The 17,957-nt window shown below is 32.3% G+C and overlaps 2 protein-coding genes and 1 long non-coding RNA gene across 5 annotated transcripts; 2 read left to right on the forward strand and 1 right to left on the reverse strand.

Moving 5' to 3' along the window:
* The first annotated feature begins 3,168 nt into the window (after positions 1 to 3,168).
* On the forward strand, positions 3,169 to 5,719 carry LOC108471198 (L10-interacting MYB domain-containing protein-like). Of its 2 annotated transcripts, none has more exons than XM_017772806.2 (3): positions 3,169 to 3,417; positions 4,327 to 4,686; positions 4,780 to 5,719. In XM_017772806.2, the coding sequence occupies exons 2-3, from the start codon at positions 4,327 to 4,329 to the stop codon at positions 5,443 to 5,445; spliced, it is 1,026 nt and encodes a 341-aa protein (XP_017628295.1). In that variant the 5' UTR covers positions 3,169 to 3,417; the 3' UTR covers positions 5,446 to 5,719. The 2 variants fall into 2 exon arrangements, with proteins under 2 accessions (XP_017628295.1, XP_052878331.1); XM_053022371.1 differs by lacking the exon at positions 3,169 to 3,417 and adding an exon at positions 3,863 to 4,078.
* Positions 5,720 to 6,179: 460 nt separating this feature from the next.
* LOC108473034 (uncharacterized) lies at positions 6,180 to 6,913 on the reverse strand. Its single transcript, XR_001869632.2, has 2 exons — positions 6,698 to 6,913; positions 6,180 to 6,344 (listed from the first exon to the last, which is right to left on the reverse strand). It is a non-coding gene; the product is annotated as an uncharacterized LOC108473034 (long non-coding RNA).
* A 5,441-nt stretch (positions 6,914 to 12,354) lies between these two features.
* On the forward strand, positions 12,355 to 17,883 carry LOC108472101 (zeta-carotene desaturase, chloroplastic/chromoplastic). Of its 2 annotated transcripts, XM_053021181.1 has the most exons (15): positions 12,355 to 12,456; positions 12,923 to 13,015; positions 13,459 to 13,583; positions 13,791 to 13,925; positions 14,110 to 14,182; positions 14,330 to 14,403; positions 14,607 to 14,711; positions 15,015 to 15,259; positions 15,378 to 15,465; positions 15,675 to 15,717; positions 15,808 to 15,964; positions 16,109 to 16,237; positions 16,548 to 16,620; positions 17,124 to 17,288; positions 17,502 to 17,883. In XM_053021181.1, exons 2-15 carry the CDS (start codon positions 12,940 to 12,942, stop codon positions 17,661 to 17,663), a joined length of 1,650 nt encoding a protein of 549 aa, XP_052877141.1. In that variant the 5' UTR covers positions 12,355 to 12,456; positions 12,923 to 12,939; the 3' UTR covers positions 17,664 to 17,883. The 2 variants fall into 2 exon arrangements, with proteins under 2 accessions (XP_052877141.1, XP_052877140.1); XM_053021180.1 differs by lacking the exon at positions 12,355 to 12,456 and having other exon boundaries at positions 12,477 to 13,015.
* Positions 17,884 to 17,957: the final 74 nt, after the last annotated feature.

Here is a 17,957-nt window from a genome sequence, read left to right on the forward strand (position 1 = left end):
TTTTATACAATTTGGTCCTTTCCATAATTAAACATGTAATCGATAAAATTTTCATAATGAAATTTTCATATTCCTATCATAATGCAGACCTGCAATAATATTAAAATAAATTTTCTTTCGGGCTTGAATTTGTGGTCCCAAAACTACTATTTCGATTTCATTGAAAATGGGCTATTACGGGTGTTATTTAGATGGTTTTGATGCTTAAATGGTTGGTGTTGGAATGATCAAATGAAAGTATACTTTGAATGACCAATTTAATATGTTTGGTTGTGTTTTGGAATATGTCAATTATGCTATGTTTTAGCATGGAGACAAAATAGATGATAAATGGTAAATGTGCACATATTTAGATTAATTTGATAATTATGTTTGGGGTGCATTTTGGCATATTGGTTGTATGGATAAATGACCTATTGAATTGATCTTATTATACATATTTTAGGTATGTTTGAGAGCTTGATTGTAAGTGCAAATGTTTTGTATGTGTGAGCATGTTTAGGGTGAAAAAAATGGTTTGAAAATGACCTCTTTCTCATCAATGCAGCCTAAGACAATTGCATGTGCCTCAGCCATGTGTGACACACAGCTACACGACACGGTTGTGTGTCCCCTGTAGGTTTTTAAAGGTTGCAGTTTGAGGGTACACAACCAGGCACACGAGCGTGCGACTTGGCCGTATGACCCAAGTTAGAGAATTAAATGGGCTGGGACACGACCGTGTGTCCCTACTTCGAACGCCACACGGCCTGAGACATGAGCATGTGTCTCAGCTGTGTGATCCTTGTAGTTTGAAAATTTTCATCTTTTTCTAAAAATTCTATATGTTTCCAATTTAGTCCCAACTTGATTCTAATGTGTTTTTAAGGTCTCGAGGGCTCATATAAGGGACAATATGTATGATATTGATTGACTTTTCTATGATTGATGTTGAATTATTAAATGATTAAATTTTTGATAGTTTTGAAATTTAAACTCCGATAATGCTCCGAACCTTATTCCGGCGACGGATATGGTTAGGGGTGTTACAAAATGGGCCTAAATGAAAATTTCAAAAAAATGGGCGAACATAGCCTACCTGACCTACCTATATGTCCTACACGACTTACCAAAATTGCTCATGCAATCATACATGCTCGTGTGCTCCACACAGCTTGGCACACGGTCGATCACACCTCCTGGTACACGGCCAACCACACACCCGTGTGGTGCACAAGGGCTAATACACGGCCAGCCACACGGCCATGTGACGCAGAGTAGTTCCAAAAACAACCTTTATTTTTGAGCTTTTCTGAGTTCTAATCGAAGTTTCGGGTTAGATTCACACACCTGATGTTATTTCTGATTAGCCACAGAACAGAGCACTCCTGAATCCTACATACGACATTAAATCATACTAATTAACAACCATGAATTAGACTAATAATTAACTTTCTCTTTACTAAAAACAACCCCCAAAACTGGTATTTGAATACTTACCCTGAAGAAAACGGTGATTTAATGGCAGCCTTTATCAGTACTTAACTTGCTAGAGGATCGTTGTTCGTCTCACAACACACTCTTATCAGTACTAAAATGAGCAGACTCAACATAAAAACTATTAAGATAAAGAAAATGAATCTTTCTAACTCCATGCGAACTAAAGAAAAATACTACATTACTACAGTAGAATAACAACCAACACTTACCCATAAGATGATTAAAAGATTGAGAATGCAAAAGTATGACACACCAAAATGATAAAAGAAAAATAGAAGAGATGGCAGTAAGAGAAAGTGAAAAGAACAAAAACAATTTTTCCTTATTAACCAAAGTTTACAGTAAAAAAAAGAAAGAAGAAAAGATGTGGATAAAGTGGAAAACTTTGGACAAAAGGAGTGGGGGAATGGGAGAGAGAGGAACGTAAGAGAGATTTTTGGATTAATTCAGAACTACCGACATCCCATTAAATCACATTAACTAATCACCAATCAGATTCTCTCAGAGTTCAAAATAAAAACAATTTTCACTTTGCACACATGAGGACTTAAACACAAAATCAAAGGGTAAGCTGAAGTTTTATCAATGAACCAGCAACCTCATTATTGTCAACAATTAAGCGAAAATAATTTATAAACTAGATGTTCAAAGATAAGGGTTTAGGTAAAAATTAGCAAAAATGCAAGTCAAATGATTCACACTTAGAACTTCACTCACACAGGTATAACACTTAACTAATGAACTAGATCACTTCATTTGTCATAATTCTCACAACCTTTACTCAAAAACATGATGTGACCACTCTTGGTCTTACTAACCCAATTTCTTCAAACATGCTTTTTGGGATGTGACACATTCTTTAGAGGTTACAATAGGATAAATTTGAAGGGGTTATGGACATCCATTTATTAATGAATTTACAACACTTTGAGTGTAGTAATTACTCCAATTCTTACTCTCCCCTTAAGAATTGAAAAGTGTAATTAGAGTACTCCAATTACATTCAATTCGATAGGGCCCATCAATTATAATAGTTACCCAAACATGTCATCATCGTGTAATTATAAGCAATTACACCAAAATTTAATTATCAGGTAGCTTTCCAAACACTACCTTACATAATCTTAAAACATTTCTATTTTAGAAAAAAAATTATGGTGTTTAAGTAAAAAAGATATAATATTAAATTTAGACCTTAAAGTTTACATATTTTGTTAATTTGACCTTCATTCTTTCTTTTAGCTAAATTTGACAATTAAACCTTCAAAAAGGTTAAATCGTTTTTGAAATAGAAATGATAACTAAAATATTAAAATTTTAACTATGTTGGCATGGCAATCCATGTATACTTCAGGTGATATAACACATATTATTTTATATACCATGTTAACAAATAATTTAAAATTATAAAAATATTTAAAAATATATAAAAATTCGTAAAAATTAACTTGAATTATATGTAGATTGCCATGTGAGTTGTCATTTAAAAAAATAACATTTTAGTCAATTTTTCTATTAAGAAACAGCAATTCAACACTTTTCAAAGATAAAATGATTTTTTTAAGAGATTAAGGGTCAAATTTAGTTTAAAAAAAAAAAGCCAATGATAAAAGATGTAAACATAGAAGAGTAAATATGATATTATACGTAAAAAACCAATTTCCTTTCTTTTCTTTCTCAATTTTCAGCCAAACGAGACGTTAACAGCTCCACGTGGCATAATCGGGCATTGCGTTCAAACGCAATCCCAAACGAAATTCGCAATTCCATCTCGTGACCGCGTTTGGGACCAAAACGTCCATCAACGCACGCGTTTGGGCAACCGCAACAAAGTTCTCTTTCCCAGATTCATCACTTTCTCTCCAACAAAAATCTCAATTCTCTTCCCTTTATTTCATGCATTAAACCATAGATTTTTCATCCTCATTTTGACCCAAGGTACCATTTTTCTTTTCGTTTGTTTCTTCTTTATCAACCCACCAATTTGGGGTTTAAATTTCGTCCGTGATGATAAAAATAGATTCTTTTGTGTTTTTCATTTCTGGGTTTTTTATTTTAATGCTTTTTGATTAATGGATTTTGGTTATGTTGTGTTGCTCTGCAATTTTCCTCCAATGGGTTTGTTTTTTTCCGTGTTATTTTTTCATGGCTTGAACAATGAAGAGCTAATTATTTTATTTATCTAATTATTAATGTATTATTTTAGGGTTTCAAGAGTGACTATTATATTCACTTATTTTTTTTTCCCTTGTTGCGTGTCTATCTGTGTTTCAGCATGTATGTAAGAATGAGAGTATATTTATGTATGAATGTGCCTTTTTTATGTCTTCATGTACGAATTAGTGTATTTATTTATGCATAAACGTGTCTTTTGTATGTAAGTAAATGCCTCTGGGTCTGTTATACATACATACATACATACATACATTAATGTATGTATGTATGTATGTATGTATAGAGGAGTGTTACTATTTTGTAAGAGTATTGAACCAAGTTCAACTCTTTGATTCGAGGACATGGATGCACCTAGTATTGGGAACCATATGTGTATCTGCAAACCTACAACTTTTGCATGCGAATGTGAGCGATTGATGCTACTGTGAGTATGTGGCTGTATATAAACGAATCTGGAATCTTATTGGCTTGGTCACTATCGGATATGTTTGGTTGGTTGAACTGTGATTCTCTGATTAAAGTATATTTTTGTTCGGAAACGGAAATGGCTTATACTTTGATGATCTTAAGTTCTTAATAGATGATTTTTTTTTTCTATTTCTTTTGTGTTTCTATAACTGGCTTGTTTGTATGATTCTTTTTCTCTTTTAATTTTGAAAAACTTTGTTATAGATGAAGAATGCTCGAATTCTTACGGTAGAGGTTCCTCGAGGTAGGAGTAATGAAAAAATCAAGGCAGTATGGGACAGGAACTTAACGATGATATTCTGTGATCTTTGCATAAAGGAAAAAGATCATAATTGTAGGCGAGGAACTTACTTTAAAAAGGAAGGGTGGTCGAGGTTGGTTGCGAATTTTAACAAAGAAACTGGTAAAGAATATGAAAAGTCGCAGCTGAAGAATCGATGGGATCTACTGAAAAAAGAATGGAAGCTATGGAAACAGCTCAAAGGGAATGATACCTGTTTGGGTTGGGATCCTAATAAGAACAATATCGATACTTCAGAGGCATGGTGGGAAAAAAAGTTAAAGGTACATGATTGATTTTCATAACGAAGATTTTATTAATCCTTTTTTCTATTTTCTCGTATATAAGATCAATAACACTCATGTATAAATGTGCAGCTAATGCCTGAGGCTACAAAGTTCAAAAATGGTGGTATTGATCCAGAATTAGAAAACAAATTAGATTGGATGTTTCAGGGTATCAATGACGACGTAACTTTCACACCCACATTTGGTCTACCGTCGATTGATGGAACTGATGATGATGAACCGCCTAAAGTAGAGGTTGAGGAGGTTGTCGCTGTAGAAGATATTCAAATGTCGAAAAAGGCAATGGGTGAACATTTCAATGAGATGGATAACCATTGCATGGAACAGAATCCTCAGGCTCACTCCGAATCCGAGCACCAGTCAGAGCCACCGAACCAGAAAAAGAGATCTCCAGAGTCAGATTCTTCTCATCTCAACAAGGGTAAAGAGAAAGTACCAAAACTAGTTGGGAGGGTTTCAAAACTATCTAGGCAGATAGATAGATTGTGTAGTGCAGCCGAAAGTATGAGTACGGCAACTTCAGCCAAGATAACTTTTGAGCCATACAACATTCCGGAGGCAATTCGAATGCTTGATAACATGGAGGAAGAAGTTCCGAAGATGAGCCAATTGTATTTTTTTGCCACGAAGCTGTTCATTGACAAGGATAAGCGGACGGTATTTATGTCATTGTCAAGTGATATCAGAGCTTGGTGGCTTAAAATGGAGATGGAGGAGAGCTCCAAGGCTGCTTAAAGGTATAAAATGACCACAATGGTGAGTACTACCAACATTTTATAACTTAATTTCAATGTATTTGATCAAGATGATGATCGTGATGAAGCTAGGAACCTAACAGTTGGATGATATCTCATCTAGCTTAATTATGTTGTGGGACCCTTCTTGCCTTAAGGTTTGTGGGAAATGGCTAACAATCTCCATTTTGATGTAGATAGATTAGTTAAATGTATGTTCACTTTTTATGTTTATTGGCAGTAATCAGTGAGTTTGATATGTTGATTAAGGGGTATTCATTTTGGTTTTGTGAAGGATACTGAACTAAGCTGAAAATATGGTTTTATAAAAGGATTTATATATAATCCCATTAAAATCAAAACTACTTATTTTTAACAAAATTATAATGAGTTGATATCATTTAATACATTGTAAGTGCATGAAATATATAAAAAGTAGTAGTTAGTAAATGATCACATTTTTAATTTAAGAATGCCGTTAAATAAGTTTGAAGACTAAGCAATTGGCTTCAATGTCATGACCAAACAGAACACAAGCAGAAGAAAAGAAAAAGAACTGTTGTTTTCTCTTTTTGGTTACAATGGGAAAAGCATTAAAGGTCCAAACATAGAATCTTATAAAAAACCTGTTAATTTACAGTTTTTTGATCCACTTTCTTTTTTCAAGCTAACACAGAGCTCCTAACAAAGAGAAATAGATGGAAATTTTTTTTTACTTCCACTAGCTTTTATTTCTTTTCTGATATGTTGATACTAAAGGGGCTTCATATAAACTTGAAATGCTTCATTGTTTTGGTTTAATTTGGGGTGAATGAGATTCTACCAGTATGGACCAGAGGACATGAACATCCTCATCTGTGCATGACTTCACATCTTCATATAAAATATATATCCCTCTACCTGAAATTCACCCGCAAAAAAAAAAAGAAAAAAGAAAAAAAAACAACTATAAAAATATGCTCAATCATATAAAAAAGAAGAGACAGCCATGAAGAATTATAAGTTATAACCACCGTAGAGAGCCATGTTACTATGGCTTGAGTGTAAGTATCAAATACGTGTATATATTCTGTATTCATGTCTAGGTATATGTCGAACATAGATATCAGATAAGAATACTTTAAGAAGGTGAAGATTCAGATCAATGTAGCTAAGAAGTTATGAAGATCCTTAATGGTGAATGAATGAAGAATGCATATAGTAAAAAATGAAACAGTGCACTAGCAGAACAGGCAATGAAAAATAGCAAGTACTCTTTGTTGGAGCAGAGTGCATGCGAAACCAGAGCTTCTTCAAGGGGAAGAGGAGGGATCTGAGCCACCCCATTTTGGAAAAATGGAGTGATTCATGGTAGGTGAAACAAATGGAGCATTTAGAGGGGGGGAAATCCAGAGAGAGAATGTTGCTTTGCTTAGACAATGGTGAATTATTGATTACAGTATCTAGCACCATATTTCATCTTTTTTGTTGCAGGCAAAAGGTACAGAAATGGCAAACGAATTTAATGTTTGGTGATGTGTCTTTTCACAAACCTTTCCACCTTGTAGCATGAGGAACAAGACTCAATGTGTGATATATTCAATCTTTTGTCTCAGATTCCCTACCTTATACCTCAAGTCAGAGTTTAGACCAAGGCAAACCCCATTAGTGCTATGTCAGTGTCATGTCTCCGAGGGACAGTTGACCAGTGACTCATAAATGCAGTCAAATTCTAAAGCCACTTTCTTTCAATCTGCGTTTTAAGACAAGTTTATCAGAAATAAATAATACAAAATAGGTTGCATGTAATGATCCTGAGATTTGGTCATGGGTAGTGAATACTACAGTCAAAAACTGGGTTGGTATTTGACTATGACAATATCTTGTTGTGTTGGCATTTAGGGAGAGAGTTTTGAATTGATAGAGGTTACAGGCCACCTGACGAAGCTTCTCCAGGCATTGGGCATGCTCTTTTTTTTCATTTATGCCATAGCCGCAGTTTGGAAACTTCTTCTGGACAAACATTACTTTTCATGTTGCTCAACAATTGCTTGACCTTCAAGTAATATATATCACTGAAATATTCATGACATATTGCTAAGTATTAGATTACAGGTGCAGCTTAGGGTGTAATCGATTCAAGTTGAGCTGAGCCTGAATACTAGTAATATCGAATTTGATGCGAAATTTAGAGTTTAATATTCGATTCTTGCTTGATCAAACATCTATTTTTAAATTCATTTTCAATTTTCATATTCAAGCTCGAGTTGTACATATTCAAGCTCAAACTCGGCTTGATATTAAGCTTAGGGTCAATTAAATATATTGAGGGGGTAATGTAATTCTATAATATAAAATATTAGAAACATTGCGAACTATTCGAGTTAAGTATTATTAAGCTCAAGTTTAAACTTAGCATGGTAATTATTAAATTGAATTTAAAATTTTATTTAGATATATTTGTTATTTTAAATCAATATTTAGAATTCAAATTGAAAAATACTTTCCTAATCATAACAAAGAAATAGTATAAAGAGCTGCAAAAAGAATGAAAACATTTTGAATAATCTAATTGAATCATGACAAAAGGGCAATGTATTGAATTCTAAGTTGCAATCCATTGGTCGTATGTTAATCTTTCTTAAGAATTGTCTGAGTTCGAATTGTATTGTATGTGTTGTCTAAGAAACAATGATTAGTAAAACAGTCAATTGTGATGAACGAGAGCTTTGTACACTAACATTGGATCATGAAAATGAATGGTGTTTTTTAATTAACGCGGTACAAATTCTTTTGAAACCAATACAATCAAAGAGAACATAAACAAAAATAAAATTAAAGAGAGTAAAGATCGATAATTAAGAACAAGAAAAGTGAACTCTTGAAAAGATTGAGGAGGGGCGTTTTGATAAAAAGTGACTGCCAAAAACATGAGGAAAAAATGGACATAGTAGATGGAGGAAAGAGGTGCAATTATCGGTTAACAGAAGTGGATACACAAATGAATCTCTTATTGATTTCGATAATTAAAATTGTATGAGAAATTTGTGCAAAAACACTTGGGCAACATAAAGAGTCGACAAATTCATAAAATTATCAATTAGTTGTAAGGATTAAGTAATTATCAATGAACCGATTAATCTTGAAATCAAAAATAGAATTGGGGTATAAGTAGTAGTTGGTTTTTTGGCTGTAAACATATTTTTTAAAGTTAATGTTTTAATGTTTAATTACAAAATCATGTGATGCTCTCATTAAACATTAAAGGCATAAAAAAATGAAATTAAGTTGATTTTTTGACGAGGGTGTTTCATCCTTCACTCAAATCTTAAACCTAAAACATTTAGTGAAATGGGATGTAGGTCAGTTGATTTTAAAGATAATAGCTTTAGAGAGTCGTAAAATGATGTATTGGAGATGAGATGCCTTGGGGTTATTCATGTGATAATGGAGAAGGTAGTTTAGTGCCCCCATGTTTACAAGAAAGATAAGTGGATGTGCTCATTGTCAGAGCAAGCTCATGTCATTTTTTCTCAAAATGAGGATCACAATTTCAATGGGATAGAACAAGTTCTAAATGATGGGACTGAAAAAGAGAGATGAAAGTCCATGAAGACATCAACGAGGTCATGCTATGCAAAATTTTGAAAAAAAAACATTAAATTAAGGCAGGAAAAGTGCTTCAAAAGTAAATTATAAATTAAAATTTAAAATATAAAAAATTTTTAAGTTCAAAAATAAATATAAAGTAATCTTAGGATAAGTCGAGAAAGTATGGGTATTGAATAAATTGTTGGGATTGCTAGTTGACAACAATACTGATGAAATAATAGAAAAATTAGCTAAGATTGAGGTTTGAATAGTGAACAGTTGTGAAATTAGGGGGTTGGGCCGACCTCTTAAAATGAAAAAATTTTTACATGGCACTTTTAAAATTTTTAGAATTTTAAATTAGTAAAAAAAATACATTTTGGCCCTCTTAAAAATATAAAAATTTAATTTAATCTTTTAAAATTATAAAATATAATCTATTAAAATAATAAAATTATATTTTCTATCATAAAAGTTACATTTAATTCGAACCCTAAAATTAATTTTTGATTTCGCCCCTCATAGTAAAGTGTTGTTAAAGAAATGCATTTTGTTTGAAAAGATATAGAAGATGATATTTGAAGTTGATGCTTTGGCAGCAAATAACATAGCCAAGGGATTTATAATCATAGGGGATAAACATTTTATTAACATCGACTAGCTGCTATATAGAAGTAGTTGCTTACGCTGGTGTTCATATGGTTTATGTGGTGGGGTTTAAATGACCTCTATTTTATTAGAATTAATATGCACTGTTTTGTCTCCTATGTTGATTTGCTCAAATTGGTTAAATTTTTCATCTTACCATTATTATCTTCTTATGTGGGAGAAATATAATTCTGAAAAATAGATTTGGATAAAAAAAATAAGATTTGTTTTCTAAGTGGTTCGGGCCCTGGATAGGATTTTTTAGCACAAGCCTAGTTTGATCCGTCTTGAATTAGTCTATACTTTTTTTGTTGGTCAATTACAAAAATAGTCACTTTTATTTGCCTCAGATTATATTTTAGTCACTTATGTTTAAAATGTTCCGTTTTAGCCACTTACATTATTATTTTTATTACGAAGTGTCACTTTACAGTTAAACTCCGTTACCTCCCTAACGGCGGTCCTACGTGGCAGTTCAAATGGGTTTTAAATGCCAGCTTGGATGTTTAGTTATTGGGATGAAAATAGGTTTTTAATTAAATAAATTTAATTTTAGATTGCCACGTAGGATATCCAAGTTGGCATTTAAAACCCATTTAGATTACCGCGTAGGACCGCTACTTGTAAGGTAACGAAGCTTAACGGTAGAGTGACTACTTTGCAACAAAAATATATCGTAAGTGACTAAAACGTAACATTTTAAACATAAGTGAGTAAAATGTAATTTGAGGCAAACAAAAGTTACTATTTTTGTAGTTTACCCTTCTTCTTTTTTGCTATTGTTTTCTTACTATTTTGCTACCATTTTGTTGTTGTTTTGCTATCATTTAGCTATTATATTATTGCTATTTTGTTGTTATTGGTTAGATATTGTATAACTATTGTTTTAATGTTAATTTTGCTACTATTTTGAAGCATTTGTTTTCTAAGTTCCAACTAACTTAGTTATTTAAGTATAAATATTTTTTAATGTATTTTTAATTTGTTGAGAAATATTTATATTAATATTTTAGTATATTTAATGTATTATATTTTTTAAATTTATTTTTATATAAAATAATAATCTAAAAAATTAATACGCCTAGGCTGATTGGGCTCAAGTTTAATATTTTTAATTTGGATTGAACTTGAGCAGAGTTTTAGGCGCATATTTAGGTCGAACACGAGCCTAGAAAACAAACCTGAGCTATAATAGGATTTATGTGTGTGTCAAACGTTTTTTTAATTTTTTACTCCACTTTCAATCAGCTCTTAATCTCTTACAATAAGATTAATTTGTCTTCATATAACTATTCTTAAAGAATAAAAAAATTATGTATATTTTAATACAATAGTTATACCTAATCATAATTATATTTATAATTTATTTATTATTGCAAATATATTTTATAATTAAGTAATTTTAGAAATTATTATTTTATAATAAAATATTTTAATATGAAGTGATTTATAATTTTATAATTTTGTACTATTTTATTTCTAAAATATTTTCAAAACTAATTATTATAAAATTATTGATTAAGTCATAGTTACAAATTATTATGGCATCAATTTAGTTAGAAAATGACTTGGAAGCATTTTTTTAAAGATAATAAACATTAGGGTAAACTATTAAAATAACCATTTTATTTGTCTCAGATTACATTTTAGTTATTTATGTTTGAAATGTTACGTTTTAGTCACTTTACAGTTACACCATTTATCGCAATTAACGGCTCAAAGACTAAAATGTTACAACGCGATAACATAAGTGACTAAAATGTAATATTTCAAATATAAGTAATTAAAATATAATTTGAGGTAAACAAAATTAACTATTTTAATAGTTTATCCTAAATATTATTCTAATAATATTTTCATCTTTTAATACTATTACATAATATCTTTAAATAAATTATGTGACGTAATCAATATATTATATAGTTGAAAATACATATTATAATATAAATTTAAGTCCAAACCTAAAAATTTATTCGAGTTCAATTTAATTTACATTTTTATAGTTTAAATTTTATCGAAATAATTTTTACAACTTATGTGCTGAGTGAACATTAAATAAACCTTTTATTTGTACTTCCAGGATAAAATTTCAAATTCTATTGTTCTCTCTTCAGTATGTAAAAAGAAAAAGATAAATTATATATAAAGTTATTAAATTATTAGTAAGTTTATGTTTTGATCATCTAACTTTAAAAATTATAAAGTGATTATTGAATAATTTAAAATTTTTCATTTAAGTTACCAGATTATTAAAACCGTTGTAAAATGACATTCTTTGTTTGCATCGTTTGCACCAATCAAAAGCTCTCATTCCCTTTCTTTTCTATAATTTAGTTTTTTTTTTATGAACAACTTTGAATGTCACGAATTTGCGAATAAAAATCTAAATAGTTTTCTTCTCCGATCTTAGACATTGACTATCAGATCGACTTGAATTTAAAGTGTATTTTTCTACTTGTTGATGGGTATTGATCATCGAATTATCGCTTAAAACTCACTAACTAAACTTTTTTTTAAAAAAATATACTCCTTGTGACATAAAAAACTTTAAAATAATTGTATGACTTAAATAATTTTTTGAATAATTTAATAATTATTTTATAATTTTTAAAATTGAGTGAATAAAATATAAATTTATTTATAACTTTTCAGAGTGTAGTTTATCCAAAAAGAAAAGAGATGATAAAAAAATGAAATTATAAACCCCTCAACTATATTTGTCTAATATGATGTCAGTATGCCAGAAATTAGGCAACAATAAGAGGACTATCGTGGTCCTTCCTCTTCCTTATAGGTAATTTCACTTATAAACAAAAAACAACAAAAGATAAGGGAAAAAATGGCACCCTCCATTAAAAATGTTAATCTCAACTTCATCATCATCAAACTCCACAGAAGATTAAATCTTTTTGTATTGTGAACTGATAACAAAACTATTTGGTTTTGGTTGGTCCATTATAAGTTAGTGACAAAGTCACTTGTAACCCATTATTTCTTTCATTTCTTCCACATTCGTCTCACTTTCCAAGCTCAAAAAGGCTTGCTTTTTAATGTTGCAGTATTAAGAAAAAAAGAGAAGCTTTGCAGTTGAATTCTTCAATGGATTCTTTTACTGCATCTTAATTCTCAAAACTTCCACTGTTTTATTTCTTGGTTAATCAAAGAAAGATAATTGTCACTTCTTGCTGTTTTTCGGAGGAAAGTTAAAGTTCCATATTTTTTTGGGTCACCTATGGCTTCTGCTTCTGTTCTGTTTGCAGCCACTGGTTTGGGTTCAATGGTTCGGGTCAAGTCTACAAGGCTCTTTGTGAAGTCTTCTTTGGATACCAATGTTTCTGATATGAGTGTTAATGGTAATCTTTTCTCCTTTTTTATTTTTTGGGGGGGGGGGGGGGCTCTTTTGGATTCTGGGTATTCTTGTTTTTCTGATATTTTTGTGTTTTTATTTGGTAGATAACATAGTGAATTGTATATAGTTTAGCTAAATTTACAAGGACGCCATAGCTCGGAGATGGGATTTTGGAATTTGAAAATGGGGTTTGCTTTATCATACTTGGAGAGTACTGTGTCGTAAATTATTTAGTAGCTTAATTTTGCCTATCATCTTGGAATAAAAGGAAATGCTGTATAATGAATTGAAGTTATTCTGTAGGGAGATGACTTAAGAGTTCTTGATTCCTATCCTTTAAAGATCAATGGCATTGAATGCTGCTAATCATGTTAGATAAATTATAGTTTTAGTTTGAATTAAAGTTCCATATCATCATGGTAGATTCTTGGATTGTTTACTTGGCAGCTCCAAAGGGATTGTTTCCACCTGAACCTGAACATTATAGAGGACCAAAGCTGAAGGTGGCTATTATTGGAGCTGGTCTTGCTGGCATGTCAACAGCTGTTGAGCTATTGGATCAAGGCCATGAGGTTTTTCTTATCTCTAGTTGCCTGTTTCTACAATATCTTAATTGGATTGGCATTTCAGTAGGAATAAGAATTTCAAAGCAGGATCATATTTTTGCAACTTTCAGTAACTGAAAACCTATTTCTGCTAACTTTTTTCCTTAAATATACATAGTTTAGTGATCTCTCGATATAGTACCTGTAATTTGATGATTACTTTGATTTCTTCAGGTTGATATATTCGAGTCTAGGCCTTTCATCGGAGGCAAAGTAGGTTCTTTTGTTGATAGAAAAGGAAACCACATTGAGATGGGGCTGCATGTTTTTTTTGGTTGCTACAACAATCTATTCCGGTTGATGAAAAAGGTGAAGCAGAAGGCCTTATAATAGTTTTTCATGGTCATGGGACACTATTGTTCATGCCATTATATCGTATCTGACACTCATACTCAAGTTCCAGTAGCATAGTATCATCCTTTTAATGTAGTCTCAACTCTCAACTGTTTATCTGGCCTCTGATAGTTTTCTCTTGATCCCTACTTGATCCTAGGTGGGTGCAGATCAAAATCTACTTGTGAAGGATCATACTCACACATTTGTAAACAAAGGGGGTGAAATTGGTGGTATGATTTACATTGAATCGTGTTTAAACAAATTCTAAGATGATACTTTTTATGTTAGGATCGTACTTCGAAAAATTGAACTAAAAATGTTATTCTTTTACTCATGCTTTCCTTTGTTCAATTTTATGACTTTGAGTTCGGATGCAGAACTTGATTTTAGATTTCCAGTTGGAGCTCCCATCCATGGAATTAGTGCCTTTTTATCTACAAATCAACTGAAGGTTTTCTACTATCCTTTTCTTAGCAATAATTATGGATACTGACTCAGTCATATCATCAATGGCATTTCTAAGACATGTATTGTTGAATTCTTAAGTTATATTGTCTACAATATACCTTCTCTGTTAATATAAGTTCTATTTTCATTTCCTAAGCTAAAGTAGATGGTGCTTAAGCTACTCAATTTTTTTTTTTTCAATTTCAGACGTATGATAAAGCAAGAAATGCTGTGGCACTTGCCCTAAGTCCAGTTGTGAAGGCTCTTGTCGATCCAGATGGAGCGATGAGGGATATAAGAGATTTGGATAGTGTATGTAAGATTACTTTAATAGATACTTTCTTAACAATTAACATACAATTAGCATGAAGTTGTCCTACACCATATGTGATCCTTTTTCTTTCGTTCTTTCATTCTTGTTTTGAAGGTAATTGAACTCAAATGAAGTGTCTTTACTTTGATCCGCCATCATAATTCTCTTGCTTTTCTTATCCGTCAATCATGATTGCTCTTCTCTGTATTCTTCTTTTCCAGGAAACAACTTTTCTTGGCATTTTCTTTTATTTTTTTAGCTACGCATTTCTCATATAATTAAAACTCATTTGCTTCTTGCAGATAAGCTTCTCTGATTGGTTTTTGTCTAAAGGTGGTACACGCATGAGTATCCAGAGAATGTGGGATCCTGTTGCTTATGCCTTGGGTTTTATCGACTGTGATAACATAAGTGCTCGTTGCATGCTCACTATTTTCTCATTGTTTGCCACCAAGACAGAGGCTTCTCTTCTGCGAATGCTGAAGGGTTCTCCGGATGTTTACTTGAGTGGTCCCATCAGAAATTATATCACAGAAAGAGGAGGCAGGTATGTTATTAATATAGGCATGCAAACTATTCAGGGGTAGATAATGGTTCACTTATAGGTTTCTTCTATGAAGAATTGACTTAGTTCTCTTGTTTAATAACTTTATTTGCTAAAACAGGTTCCATATGAGGTGGGGATGCAGAGAGATACTTTATGATAAATTCGCTGATGGAGAGATATATGTCACGGGACTTGCCATGTCTAAAGTAAATCACCTCTAATGTTGCTTCATCTAAATATTGTAAATTTAGTTGCAATTCATGCTTTTGATTAGAACAGTTACATAGAATGAGCTTGTGTAAGGATTGGCATGTTAGTATCGGTTGTATGATATGCAAAAAAGTTTAAATGCAAACTGAATTTCTTAAAAATATTAAGATTTTGATTTCTCATTTTCCTTTTCATTTTATTGCAGGCTACAAACCAGAAAATTGTAAAAGCTGATGCTTACGTTGCTGGTCTGTAGTCGGATCTTCAGAAAGTTTCCACTTTTAACTTTTTGTTTTACCAAAAATGATCCTTTATCATTGTTTCTCTATTGATGGCAGCATGTGATGTCCCCGGAATAAAAAGGTTGCTTCCATCAGAGTGGAGGGAATTGCAATTTTTTAATAACATTTACGAGTTAGTAGGAGTGCCGGTTGTTACCGTGCAACTTAGATACAACGGCTGGGTGACAGAGTTGCGGGATCTGGAGCAGTCAAGGTATTTCTTTTATCTTATTCTTTACTGTGGTTGTGAATAAAGCGAGTTTAACAACCTAATAAAAGCATCCCGCTTTGTTTCTTTAGAACTAACAAGTTGCTTATTTTGCTTCACTTCAACGGTTGTCCTTAAACTCATTAAAAGGAAACTGAGGCAAGCTGTTGGCCTTGATAATCTCCTGTACACTCCGGATGCAGATTTCTCCTGCTTTGCAGACTTAGCTCTCACTTCTCCAGAAGATTACTACATCGAGGGACAAGGTTCATTGCTCCAGTGAGGACATGCTTTTTCTTAGTGTTATCGCTGTGTATATTTTACATCGTGCAAGGATTTTTCTCTTTTCGCTGCATATTGCCATGTTTTGCTGTTTTGGACTTAAAAGAAGGGGAAAAAAAAATATGATTTCAGTCTTCAATATCTATATACTATTTTGATAATTTATATTATGTTGATTGTTGGATTTGGATTTGGACAGAAATTTGATGACCTGTACATAGGAGCTTCTGTATTTCTATAATTCTGTTGAGATTTCACCTGCTTCTGTTTTGACCGAGTTATTGCTTGTTTGGATGGTGTCTTTCAGATGTGTCTTGACACCAGGTGACCCTTACATGCCATTGCCGAATGATGAAATCATAAAGAGAGTAGCGAAGCAGGTTAGACTTCTTAGGAACCCTTCTTCTTAACTTCATTGCAATTTTCAGTGGAGCAAAATGCTTGTCTGAGTCCGTTTCCACTTTCTGAACAGCTCAGATGTCTTTGGGTCCACTAGTTTCTATAACATGCTTTTGGTTGAATGCTTAAACTCATCTTCATAGGCACACAAATTGATGTTGGTGTCAAAAGCTGTGACTTGCTCATATGTGCATTAGGGCCTATTGTTTGATTAGCCGTGACCAAGTCACTATAATATTAAAGTAATTGCAGACATGGAGAATTGAGAAAAGAATTTAGCATTGCTCATGTAGTCACATTTTTTTTTTACCATCAATATCAGCAAGTTTAGTGAAGTATTCATGTATTAACAAATACGGTCAGGGACTAGGTGATGAATCTTGTGCGGGTTTAATGGCTTGTGATTACTGTTATTTTTAATTAAGTTTATTGAAATGTCACTCTCATGATCATCACATCTTTAATAACCCTGTTTTCTTGACAGGTTTTGGCTTTATTCCCATCATCCCAAGGTTTAGAAATTACTTGGTCATCTGTTGTCAAAATCGGGCAATCTCTATATCGCGAAGGACCTGGAAAAGATCCATTCAGACCTGATCAGAAGACACCAATAAAGAACTTCTTTCTTGCTGGATCTTATACAAAGCAGGTAACTTCTACTTTTCTTTTTCCATCTTAGAAATGTTCGGTTACCAAACACCAATTACATCTTTTCCCTTCACCCGATCTGGAAATATCCAAATGTATGAAATTAAGACCCTTTGTTAGTTTTGTTTCAAATTACAACACAGTAGTTGACAATGATTTAAACCTTTTGAAAAGGGGAATAGTATAAATTTTCCATGGTATGACTGGTGTGCAGGATTATATAGATAGTATGGAAGGAGCAACTTTGTCTGGCAGGCAAGCATCAGCCTACATATGTGATGCTGGGGAAGAGTTAGTGGCCCTGCAAAAGAAGCTGGCTGCAATTGAATCTCATCAACAGTTGGAAACTTCTTCTGATGAATTAAGCCTTGTATAAATAGTTCATTTATATATACACTAGTATACCCAAACCTCCTCAAATGGCTGACTGGTGGTTATGGCTGGAATATGTTTTTTAATTATTGTAACATTTATGTAACCAAAGCTACAAGAAAAATATAGAAAAAAAAGACTCCTATCTTTATCTGTGACACTGACTGCAATGATTTTAGAGTTGAAATTAGTTTAATTTTCAAATCATTGGGAAGCAAAAGAAATTCAGGAATAAGATCAAAACTATGGTATAGAGATAAACTTTATAGCAACCACAAAAGTCATTTGCCTCTAGCAG

Source organism: Gossypium arboreum, chromosome 11, assembly GCF_025698485.1.
Source record: "Gossypium arboreum isolate Shixiya-1 chromosome 11, ASM2569848v2, whole genome shotgun sequence".
NCBI classification, from domain to species: Eukaryota; Viridiplantae; Streptophyta; class Magnoliopsida; order Malvales; family Malvaceae; genus Gossypium; species Gossypium arboreum.

What these genes read in the sequence shown, in the direction of transcription:
- LOC108471198 (XM_017772806.2), top strand. Translation starts at nt 4,327, where the DNA reads ATGAAGAATGCTCGAATTCTTACGGTAGAGGTTCCTCGAGGTAGGAGT. An exon ending in GGTGGGAAAAAAAGTTAAAG is followed by an intron (nt 4,687 to 4,779) that starts GTACATGATTGA and finishes ATAAATGTGCAG; the next exon opens with CTAATGCCTGAGGCTACAAA.
- LOC108472101 (XM_053021180.1), top strand. Translation starts at nt 12,895, where the DNA reads ATGGCTTCTGCTTCTGTTCTGTTTGCAGCCACTGGTTTGGGTTCAATG. An exon ending in TTCTGATATGAGTGTTAATG is followed by an intron (nt 13,016 to 13,458) that starts GTAATCTTTTCT and finishes TTTACTTGGCAG; the next exon opens with CTCCAAAGGGATTGTTTCCA. An exon ending in TATTCCGGTTGATGAAAAAG is followed by an intron (nt 13,926 to 14,109) that starts GTGAAGCAGAAG and finishes ACTTGATCCTAG; the next exon opens with GTGGGTGCAGATCAAAATCT.